Consider the following 12680-nt stretch of genomic DNA (forward strand, 5'->3'; position numbering starts at 1 on the left):
CATGTTCAGCAGGGAAGCAATTACAGAAACCAGACCTTCCACCTTCTGCATCCCATAATGACCCTGGGTCCATACTCCCAGAGGGATAAAGAATAGGAAAGCTATCAGGGAAGGAGATGGATATGGAGTTCTGGTGGTAGGAACTGTGTGGAGTTGTAGCCCTCTTATCCTATGGTTTTGTCAATGTTTCCTTTTTATAAATAGAAAGAAAGAAAGAAAGAAAGAAAGAAAGAAAGAAAGAAAGAAAGAAAGAAAGAAAGAAAGAAAGAACGAACAGATGGTCAACAGGAACCTGAAAAGGTCTTCAACACTACTAGTCAAAATCAAAAGATAATACCTCAGAATGATTAAGAGAAAACAATCATTAAGGGCTGCGGAAGTGTCTCAGTAGGTAGAGTGTATGGGTGCAGCCACAAGTTCAAAATACAGCACCACATGAGATAGAAGTGCATGGATGGTGGAGCCCTAGTATCTCTCTCACTCGGAACTTCTCTGGGTGGGTGTCAATCTCTCCTTTCCTCCTTCTGTCTCTCTCTTACACACACACACACACACACACACACACACACACACCATAAATAAGTACAGGCAAGGCTGTGGAGAAAAAGGAACCCTTAAGTACTGTTGCAGGAAATGTAAATTGATGATGAGGTAAATTGAATGTGAAGGGGTTCCTTAAAAATTTTACTACCCATCTGTTCACACAATGAAGTCATCTCCTTTGCCTCATCTTGGATGAAACTTGAAGAAATTGTGTTAAATGAGATAAGCCAAAAAGGAGAGGGACATACCAGATGATCTCATTTGCAGGTGGAACTTATAAAACAAGGACAAAATGCAAAGTAAACCTTGGACTCAGTGTATGTAGTGTATTGCGCCAAAGCCAAGAATTCTGGGGAAGGAAAAAGGAAGGAACCTAGGGGGCCTGGCGGTCCTGGTATCTGATAGTGGAAAAGGACTTAAGTTGAAGGTAAGAGTGTGTTGTAGCCACGGTATAGGGAGATGGGAAATGAGAGATTTACCCTTGTGCCGACAACTGTACTGCAAACAACTAAAGACTCCTAATAATGTGATACGGGAAAAGACATTTAAAAATAGAACCGCCACATGATATAGTAACTTCTTCTGAGTACTTATCCAAAGAAAATGAAAACACAAGACCTAAAAGATTGATAAGCCCTATCTTCACTGCAGTATTATTTACAATAGTCAGGAAAGTAAACAACCTGCATGTTCACTGACAGATGAATGGATAAAGAAGTTATATGCTCATACTGGGACACCATCTGGCCACAAAAAATAGTGACATCTTGTCATCTGTGACAACACAGGTGAGACTTAAGACTGTATTATACAAAGTAAAATAAGTCAAACAGAAAAATACAGTATGGCTTCACTTACATTTGAGATTAAAAAAAAAAAAAATCCAAGTCTTCCTTCACATCCACAAGAACACAGCAAAGCTACAACATGCACGGAAATGTCATGTACCATGGCCCAGGAGGTGGTCCAGTGGACAAAGTATTGGACTCTCAAGCATGAGGTCCTGAGTCTAATCCACAGCAACGGCTGTGTCTATGTGATTTTTCTGGTGCTTTCTCTCTCCCCTACCCATCCTCCTCTATCTTGTAAATAAATAAATATTTGAAAAAAAAGAAAACTAGAAAACGTCATATAGTAAGGGACTTGAATTGTAGACTACCTCATCAAAGGACAACAGCTCAGGGAAGAAGTCCCTCTGTACAAGTCTGCCAAGCCCAGCTCCTTGCACCTACGCATGCCTGTCAGCACTGGGATGATTGTGACCACTAGCACACTGAGATCCTGTTCTGCAATGTCAATTGGCTCCCTCTGCACCACATCCTCTTCCCACCTGATAGCCAAACACCCTGGGACACAGCCCCATTGGACAGCAAGCCAGCAGCCCACAGTCACTGGGCTCAGTCATGTTCTGCCACCCAAGGGTCATTCCGTCCTGCAAGACAATAAGCCACAACTAGAAGAAACCCATAAAACAAGAATTTAACTGGGTAGATAAGGGGCAGGCTGAGCCAAAATGCTGGTGTCCTAATCCTACAGCAATTCTGAGTCCACAACTTGGTAACAGCAGGAAAGAGGAAATAAGAGCTATAAGCCATGTGGGAACTGCAGGTGCAGCTTAAAAGCAGCCCTCCTGGAGCTCAGTTTCTATAGCAACTAATATGAGAGCTGAAAGAAGGGCTCCATCTGCCCACTGCACCCTGTCAGAGTCTGTTCTCCCACCACTCTGTGATATGCCTGCAATCTCAAACTTCTGGTTTGGTGGAACATAGGTGCGACAGTCATAGCCAGGCACCTGGGGTTTGACAACCCCCGATCATTGTCCAGGTCCACTCAAATACACATCCCTAACCCTGGTCCTCAGAAAATCCAGTAAGAATGGAACAGAGAGGGGAATCACCCATAATATTGGACCAAGATAGTAGCTTAGAGAGGGCAGAGGGAGAGGGAGAGAGAGGAAAAAAATAGGCGGTGGCACATCTGGTTATGCAATCACATTACAGTGTGGAAGGACCAAAGTTCAAGCCCCTGGTCCCCATCTGTAGGGGGAAAGGTTCACAAGTGGTGAAGCAGAGCTGCAGGTGTCTCTCTTGATCCCTACCAGCCCCTCCTCTCTCAATTTCTCTGTCTCTATCCAAAAAATTTAAAAGGGGGGGGGAAGAATGAGAGAAAGAGGGAGGGAGTGAGGGAGCATGGGAGGGATGAAGAGAAGGAGGAAGGGGAAAGAGAGGGAGGCAGAAAATTTTTTTAAAAAAAAAAACCACTTTTAAGGTCAAGTCATTATGCTGTTAGTGTACCTGAAAGTAAACCAATCTTGTAGTATGTCAACTAAGCTTCAGTAAACATATGATCTGATTGCCTTTTAAAGCAGTAGAAAAGTAGAGAAAGTCACTGGCCTCTATACACAAAGGTAAAAGTAAGATTTACTTTTAAATATAGAATACGGATAACTAAATCATATATAAAATATAAAAGCAATACTACCCAAAGTGACTCTCAGACTCTGTGCCAACTTGACGGTTATCAGAGGGAACAGGTAGGGGCAGTGAGGGTAGGTCTCTGGTATAGCACTTGAGCTTCAGTCACCAGTGCCATAAAAAAAGTGTGAGAGAGAGAGAGAGAGAGAGAGAGTGTGTGTGTGTAAATGTACTAAAATCTCGTAATATTGTAAATCAATGTTAATTTTTTTAATTAATTAATCTTAAAATATGTCTCCCCTTATAGAGAATGAGCAAACCATGAAGTTTCCCAGCTTCTAACAGAAGCTATTTCAAGTTTTGTTTACTTGAAGTAAAGGAATATAAGGGCAAAAGAGACAGTTCACCTGGTGCAGTGCAGGCCTTGCCATGCATGGAGTACAGGTTTGACCCTCGGCGCCATTTGAGAGTGTCACGACCTCAGGGGAAACTGGTGGTCTCTTTCTCTCCCAGAAATGTCATTAGAAATATGCAAGATGCCAGTGTCTCAACAAAAAGGCATGTGCCCTATCTGGGAAGTTCTCTCTGTCTATAATAATTTATTATCTTTGTTTTTTATTTGATAGACAGCAAGAAATTGAGAGGGAAGGGGTAGATAGAGAGGGAGAGAGACAGAGAGACACCTATAACACTGCTTCGCCACTCACAAAGCTTCTCCCTGCAGGTGGGGACTGGGGGCTCAAACCCAGGTCCTTGCGCATCGTAACGTGCATTCAACCAGGTGTGCCACTACCCAGCCCTGCTAGGGTAATAATTTAATGTTGACATCAGAAACTTGCTTTCTCTCCCCTGAATGGCTCAAGCTTACTACATATATAAGCATAAGCACTAATGTTTGCTCCCATATTTCTCTTACAAACTAGTCTAACTGTTAAAAGGAGAAAGAAGTAAGAAATCTTCAACCTCCGCGAATTCTGGTCTAGCACAGCAGATCTGAGGACTCAGAGAAAGGAAAGGTGGGGCGTAGAGCCATGGGGATGAGGGAGGGGGTAGCGCACGGCAGTGAAGACCTAGTGCTAAATGAAGGAGGATAACAGTGTGGTAGAGACTGAGGTATACCAACATCTGTCCTTGGGGATATGTGAAAACATACCCTATGACAACAACCACCTGGTAAATCAACAGTTTCTCAAAGTTACACTAAAGACCAAAGCAAAGGACTCTGGGGGACAAGGAGAGGGTGTGTGTTTGCGGGGGGGCGGGGGGGGTAGGCTTTGGGATCCTGGTAAATGATAGTGGAAAAGGTCTTAAGTTGGGGGTCAAAGCGTTTCTGTAGATACCTATCAGTGAGATAAAAAATATATATCATACCTGTAGCTCACTAACTAAACTGTAAACCATTAACACCACCACCCCCCAATAAAAATTTTTAAAAAGAAAGAAAACTCTACAAGTATATCAGAAGTACCTTTCTTCTTTATCCATTGTTTTCTTCTCTGCTGCAGTGATCTTTTTGGGTGGGACAGGAGGAGTCACTTTTCTGCATATCTCTTCAATGATACGTTTGTTCATTCGACTTTGCAACGCAGCTTTTAGTAAAATTCTTTCTACCGAAGTTATACCATCTCCATGACTATATTTAGGAATTTCAGGTTGGATTAAAACATCTATGTCATCAAGCCAAGGAGGATAATAGGAGTTCTGTTTTCCTGAGAGTTTGTGATGAAGTTTGATTAGGAGAGACAATATGCTTTCTTTTATTTCCAAAATGGCTGTGGTTAACTGAGGGGCTGAACCAGGCGCAGACCATTTACTTGAAGATTTGGGGCGAACAACTTGATTTGCTTCACTGCTACTGCGATTGATGATCTCCTGAAACTTTTTTCTACGTTCTGCTACTAAGCTGAAAACTTGAGCTGTTCCAGAATTCTACAAATAAAAATTATATATAAAGAAAGGAAAATCGAAAAGTTAGTCAATGTCAAATATACTAATGTTACATTTTCTAGGTGGGATTCAGTAAGGTCATCTGTCCCCTCAACTCCCTTCCTCACATAAATTTAGCTCCATTAAATTTGGAAGTGACAATAAGGAGAAAGAAGATTGCCAATCATATCACATTTTTTGGAATCTTTAAGAAAATAAAGCTTGAGTGATGTCTACACTCATAATACAGATGAATTATAAACTAAAATATTCATCAGTTTAAGGAATAAAGGTTATTCTACTCAGTATTCATCAAGAATCCAATTGTTTTTATTGACTCCTAACAGAACCTTCTCTTTTCTATCTTAAAGAAACTATAATTTTCTCTAAATTAATGAATCTTCTAGCCAACTAATTTCATTTTCAAGGAACTTTGAAAGTTGTATCTAACATAATGATTAATATTACTAAAATATAAAAAAACAACTTAATTTGTTTTGTATTTAAATACTATAATTTGTTATTTAAACAGATTATTTTTCTCAATAGCTTATCTTCTAAATTAATTCTTGCTGAAGCAAACTGCCCAAGAAATTTTAGAAATAATATGAGTTGGCTGAATAATTTCATTAATTTTTAAGAATGCTCTAGTATAAACATTTTAATGATTTTAATGCACATACTACTTTTTTTAATATCCAATGTAGTTTTCAAAGTACTTTCTACCAGTAGTCAAAAGATCTAAAGATTCCAATAATTAAATCAAAAAAAAATTTATGGTATTCATAAGGAGAAACACAGTGTCAAAGACAAAAGAAAGCTTCTACAAATAGGACTACCATAAAAAATAAAAAAAACGAGTCCAACGTTCTCTACTCGCACGAATAAAAAGTTTTCTACTCGCACGCATAAAAAGCTGGATTGTAGATGAGAGGCTCTTTATTTTTGTTACCTGACATGTCATTACAAGATTTTATTTCTGCTTCTTAAAAAAATTAGTTTAAGCTACATGCAATAAAAGCTGATTTTCAAAATGAGTTCAATATACAATATATGAAGCGTACAGTTTTTGTGGGCTTGTTTTCTCCCAACCAACTCATTGTCATTGAAGCACAATGATAATGATGATGGCAACAGTGATAAACAGGCATGTTACCAGTAACTAAAGATAACAAAATGTATTTTGATTTAGGAATCATTCATTTTAAATGTTAGTAGCAATGCTAACAGACCCTGATATGCCATCATTTATAGGTCCAAAAACTAAGGAGAAAGAAAATCCACCCTTAACTACTTAGTACTAATTTCAATAGTATGAATTTTATTTAAAAGTTCAAATCACCATATCAAAAACACACACACACATAAAGAAACATGTTTTAATTTAACCATATTAATTAGACAAACGTAAAGATACAAATACTTCAAAATGTCGTTTCTTATTTTCAGTTAAAGCCATATTGCTAGTTAATGCAAATACCATATACATCTACCTCTCTTTGAAGAACTTGAGGCCGTCGTGAGCTCTGGCAGATTAAAGGAAAGAGACTGGTGATGCAGTAGTTGTTTAAATACATCAGAGGAAATAAGAGACAAGTTAAAGTCATCTGTAACCACATTTACTTTTCTTTTCCTTCTCTCCTTCATACTTACTTGTGAAGAACCCAAACTATCAGAGCTGGTACTTGCAGGTGGGTCTCTCTTAACTTCTGGAGCAGTCTCTGGAACTCTCACTCTAACATAGTTTATAAAGTGTCTCATGTTTGATACTAAGTTACTGCCAGGAAACCAACTGTCATGACAACGTTCTGGTCCACATACTGATGCCTAAAACATACATATAATGAATACCAAACTATGTTAAATCAAACAGAAGGCACAGTGATAATATAACAAGTCTAAATGACTCTATCGACTGTCACATTCCTGAGTCCCTGTAGTCTCATCTACAAGTTATAAAGGATAATAATACCAAATTCTAGGGTCTAGGTGATGACTCGGGGTGGGGGAGGGGGTAAAAGTGCATTCCTTACCACATATGAAGCTCTGAGTTTAATCCCTAGCAACACATGGAAGCACCACTGACAGCACCAAGTAAATTCCATGTGTAACTGGAGTAGTACTTTGATGTGTCTCAGTCTCACAAAAATATAGAAAAATAATTGGGTCAGACAGGTAATTTCACATGCTCAGTGACCTGGGTTCATTCCCCAGTATTGCAAATAAATAAATATTTCAAACATAAAATACAGGGATAAATGTCTCAATATTAGCACAGGTAAATAGAAGTCAGCTAAATACCAACTGAAAATGCATTTTTCAAGCTGGGACTACTTACCAGTATATCTTTCTCTTTTTTGTTATAAATAACTCATATGGTTAGCTAATGTAAATTTAGACTAACTGTAGAAGAAAATCTTTAAAAAAAAAATCAGCGAAAAAGAGAACTCACTTTACAGAAATCTTTGTGTTATTATCAATAACAGAATATATATTGACACAACTAAGACTAAAAAAAAAATACTGGCTACTGCTTGTTTATTTTTATCAAGGAAATGTCATACAGTCCTACTGTATTATCTTGATACTACAACTATCATCAAGAACACTTGTTTTTTGCTGTTGTGTTATAGTTTGTCTTTCAGAAGGAAGAGAGTAAGAAAAACATTAACATTTGTAGAATCTGCTTGCAGTAAAAATTGTTTTTCTAGAAATGTTATTTCCACAGGCTAAAAATACACTAACAGCTTAAGCTATAACCTCCTTAAGAAGTTAAACATCCTTCCATATAATATATGCTTCTTTTTTTTTAAGATTTTATTTATTCATTCATGAAGATAGGAGGAGAGAGAGAGAAAGAGAGAGAGAGAACCAGACATTACTCTGGTACATGTGCTGGTGGAGACTGAACTCAGGACTTCATGCTTGAGAATCCAATGCTTCATCAACTGCGCCACCTCCAGGACCACAATATATGCTTAATTCAAAAATCTTTATAGAAAAAAATTGTAATAAATTCAAAATAATCTCTAGGGGGAGCCAGAGAGATAGCTCACCAGGTAGAGCATGGGCCTTCAACAAGGAGGTACTATGGGACCAGAGGAAGTTCAAAGCCTGCTATCTCTCTCTCTCTCTCTCTCACTCCTGAAATGAGAGAAGAAAAAAAAATCAAAAATAAGAAATAATACCAAGAGCTAAGGAGCTAACTCAGTGATAGAATATAGGATCTGTACAGCGGTTAAGACCCTAGTTTCTTTTTTTTTTTTTTTTTAATTTTTTTAATCTTTTTTTTTTTTCTTTTTTTTTTTTTTATTTAAGAAAGGATTAATTAACAAAACCATAGGGTAGGAGGGGTACAACTCCACACAATTCCCACCGCCCAATCTCCATATCCCACCCCCTCCCCCGATAGCTCTCCCATTCTCTATCCCTCTGGGAGCATGGACCCAGAAGACCCTAGTTTCTATCCCTGGTATTGTATTTACCAGAACTGCACTGCTATTGTATTTTTCACTGTCTCTCTCATAAAAATAAAATTATAAAAATTAATACTTAATCAAATTACTAATTTTCAAACTGAAGGTCAAACTTAATGATTATTTGCCAATAATCAGTATCACCATAAATCACTTATTTTTAGACTTACGTATTTATGAATTACACATTTAAGTAACCTAATGTGTCAGTGAAACCTCTAAAGATTTCTGTTTTTAGAGATGAAATAAGGCCCTTTTACAGTACTTATTAAAAACTCTAAAATTCAATACCACTGTTAGGCATTTATCCAGTGGACCCTCAAACACTAATCAGAAGGAACATATGAACTCCTCTGGGCAAAGAGTGGAAGCAGCCTAAATGCACAGCAACAGATGACTGGTTAAAGAAATTATGGTAAATATATTCCGTGGAATACTATTCTGCTAGCAAAAAAGATTAGTTTGTCCCTTGTAGCAAAACAGATAGAACTGGAGGTGATTATGCTTAGAGAAATAAATAAAGAGAAGAAAGAAAACAATCAAATGGTTTCACTTATTATGTGGAATCTAGAGATCTGATTAACATGCACTTGCCAAAAAAAAAAAACAGAAACAAGCAAACTATTTGTAGGACTTGTGAGAACTATCTATAGGAGGCTGGGGATACAGACCGGTGGTGGTGGATGTGGTATGGAACTATACATTGTAATCTTTTTTGTTTGTTTGTTTAGAAACTTTTTAAAATATTTATTTAGTCCCTTTTGTTGCCCTTGTTGTTCTATTGTTGTAGTTATTATTGTTGTCATTGTTGTTGGATAGGACAGAAAGAAATGGAGAGAGGAGGAGAAGACAGAGAAGGGGAGAGAAAGACAGACACCTGCAGACCTGCTTCACCGCCTCTGAAGCGACTCCCCTGCAGGTGGGGAGCCCAGAGCTCAAACCCGGATCCTTAGACTGGTTCTTGCGCTTTGCGCCATGTGCACTTAACCCGCTGCGCTACCGCCCCACTCCCTATACATTGTAATCTTACAATCTGGTAACATGCAATTAATAACAAAAAAGTTGTTATTACTTGTCTGCAGGTGTCTATCTTTCTCTCCCCTTCTCTGTCTTCCCCTCCTCTCTCCATTTCTCTCTGTCCTACCATTTATCTCTGTCCTATCCAACAATGATGACAACAACAATAATAATAATAACCACAACAATGATAAGAAACAACAAGGGCAACAAAAGGGGAAAAAATGGTCTCGAGGAGCAGTGGATTCGTGGTGCAGGCACCAAGCCCTGGCAATAACCCTGGAGGCAAAACTAAATAAATAAATAAATGTATTTGATGAATCCATCAGTACATTTGAAGATGACATGCCATTTTTTTGTTTTCAAATCATTGTATTGGGGGTTTAAAGGTTTACACGACAGCTGTTGGTGCATGGGTACAATTTCTCATCTCCCTGTGGTAAATGTACAAACACCCTTCTCCCCCACCTAAATCATGCCATGACTTTAACATTTAAAAATATAAGAAACTACTTACCTCTTCATCTGATTCTTCCTCAACTGAGTTTTCAAGTCCTAATTCAATCAGATATAAGACCATGCAGAGTACATGTTCAGACAGATTTTGGTGATCCATCAAAATCTTTGAAAAGGAAAAAGATGCACCATCAATACTTCTTACACAAAAATATTTCATTTAAATATCAAAAAAAATTTTAGTATTATAAATGAAAAATAACATACCCCTACGTTATATATTATAAATAAATATATAGCATGATATGTATGCAAAGTTATATCTTGGTGAAAATATGAAAATTTAAAGTTCCCTCTCAAGATCACAGTGTATTTTAAGCAGTAGCAAGAAACACTAATTTGATGATTTTGTAAAGGCTAACAAATAGCCTAGTAAACCTATTAATATAAATATACTGATATGTAATAAAATGATTTATCGGGAGTCGGGCTGTAGCGCAGCGGGTTAAGCGCAGGTGGCGCAAAGCACAAGGACCGGCATAAGGATCCCGGTTCGAACCCCGGCTCCCCACCTGCAGGGGAGTCGCTTCACAGGCGGTGAAGCAGGTCTGCAGGTGTCTTTCTCTCCTCCTCTCTGTCTTCCCCTCCTCTCTCCATTTCTCTCTGTCCTATCCAACAACGACAACAACAATAATAACTACAACAATAAAACAACAAGGGCAACAAAAGGGAATAAATAAAATAAATATTTTTTTAAAAAATGATTTATCAAGAATATTTAATATCCTAATTTTCTGACATTCTTCTGCTGGTGACAATAACTTGAATATAGACTGTCTTATAACTCTTACCCAGATTAGATCATAAATATACTTATTATATATGTATACTTATATATGAATATATACATACTCTCCAAAACATTATGTACACAACTTTTGAGTTCCCAGTTATTATTAGCCAAATATAGAAGTCAGTTCTGTGTGAGAAGACCCAGGAAAAAAACAAATTCTAAGGGCCAAGTGGTGGTTGACTGCATATGTTACAATCAGAAGGATCCAGGTTCAAGTCCCTGGTCCCCACCTGCAGTGGAAAACCTTCAGGTGGAGAAGCCATGCTGCAAGTGTTTCTCTTTCTCTCTCCCTCTCTCTCCCCCTACCCTCTCAACTTCTGGCTATCTCTAATAAATAAAAATAAAAAATAAAATTTTAAAAAACAGAAAAAAACAAATTCTAGGTAACATCAAGTAAAAAATACACACAAAGAAGCAAGAAAAGAAAACACCATCTTTGGAGTTTCTAAGAAATTTAATGAACGCAGATTCTTATTACCAGCTCATATGGACCCACTCAAAGCCCTAGATGTCACACTGCTGACCAGAGGGGTAAAAAAAAAATTTTCTTAAATAATGAGAACAGTCCTAAACTAAGGGCTATTGGCTCCAGGGCCATCATCATATTTTCTGTTATATCAGTGGATTCTGTTGGTATTTTGGGTTTTGTTGTTCATTCCATTCCTCCTGTAACTTCTTTTTTTTTAAGGTTTTATTTATTTATTTATTGAGAAAGATAGGAGAGAGAGAGAGAGAGAGAACCAGACATCACTCTGGTACATGTGCTGCCAGGGACTGAACTCAGGACCTCATGCTTGAGAATCCAATGCTTTATCCACTGTGCCACCTGATGCCCAGACCACCTTCCTGTAATTTCATACTACTTGACATCATATTCTCCCTAAGCCACAAATATTCCTGTCAGAAACTGGATAAGATGAATAATTTCGCATAATGGTTATGCAAAGAGACTCTTATACCTGAGGTTCCAAAGTCCCAGGTTGAATCCCCCACACCACCATAAGCCAGAGCTGAGAAGTGCTCTGGTTAAAAAAATTAAAAAATAATAATAATAAAATTTTTTAAAAAGATGAATAATTTCCCAGTAAAAACGATATGTGGTTTTATTGTTTCCAACTTCAAATCCACATATATGTAGTTATGACATATCCTCAAACAGTTTTAATTTTTTAATCTTCACACATTTTGATTTATAGATACTATTTTATGGAAACTTTTCCTTTGAGCCTCTATATTCACTATACCTTGTAAAGCAGAGTGAACAGCACAATATGTAAAGTTTTACAGTGCAGAAGTCTCATGAGGCCTTTGTAACTGGGATGAAGTGGTGTCCTTTTCTTGTAGGGAGGCCAGGGATTTCCGGGGAATTTTCCACTCTGTTTTAAACTATAAAAATAAAACTAAAATTAGATGACACTTAAATTGAAGCTTGAACAGTAATTTTTTAATTATTTTTTTCACATTTTATATGTGATACTATTTTAACCAAATTGCTAAAAAAAAATAGGTAACTAATCTCTCCACAACAAATATTACCATCTACTACTCCTACTGAATAAAAATGAGAAGGATAAGTAAAACTGAAAGCCAGAAATAAAAAAAAGAATTTGTCAACATGGGAAACAAAACAAAAATTGCAACGAATAAAATAGACAACCTAGAAATTATTCCACTAACAACAGCTGGAGACCCTATAAAGAATATAAAATAAAATTGGTGGCCGGGCGGTGGCACACACAGCTAAATGCACACAGCACTAAGTGTGAGGACCCAGGCAAGGATGCAGGTTTGAGCCCTACCCCCCACCACCACTATACACACCCTGCAGGGGAGACACTTCACAAGCTGCAAAGCAGGTCTTAGGTGTCTGCCTATCTCTCTCTCTCTCTCTCTCTCTCTCTCTCTCCCTCTCTCCCTCTCTCTCTCCCTCTCTCTCTCCCCCCTTCCCTCTGTCCTATCAAATAAATAAATTCAACCTAAAATAAAATCTTCTGA

General features: G+C 37.7%; 1 protein-coding gene across 4 annotated transcripts in view; it reads right to left on the bottom strand.

Moving 5' to 3' along the window:
* UBR3 (ubiquitin protein ligase E3 component n-recognin 3) overlaps window positions 1-12680 on the bottom strand; it is a 154336-nt gene that overhangs the window by 45035 nt on the left and 96621 nt on the right. For all 4 annotated transcript variants that reach the window (XM_060177740.1, XM_060177741.1, XM_060177742.1 and 1 more), the window contains exons 20-23: window positions 11930-12071; window positions 9894-9998; window positions 6537-6710; window positions 4426-4886 (exon numbers count right to left, since the gene is read on the bottom strand). In XM_060177740.1, the coding sequence (XP_060033723.1) occupies window positions 4426-4886; window positions 6537-6710; window positions 9894-9998; window positions 11930-12071 (882 nt within the window). The remainder of the gene's footprint in view (window positions 1-4425; window positions 4887-6536; window positions 6711-9893; window positions 9999-11929; window positions 12072-12680) is intronic.

The sequence above is a fragment of the Erinaceus europaeus genome, chromosome 18, assembly GCF_950295315.1.
Source record: "Erinaceus europaeus chromosome 18, mEriEur2.1, whole genome shotgun sequence".
In the NCBI taxonomy this organism is placed as follows: Eukaryota; Metazoa; Chordata; class Mammalia; order Eulipotyphla; family Erinaceidae; genus Erinaceus; species Erinaceus europaeus.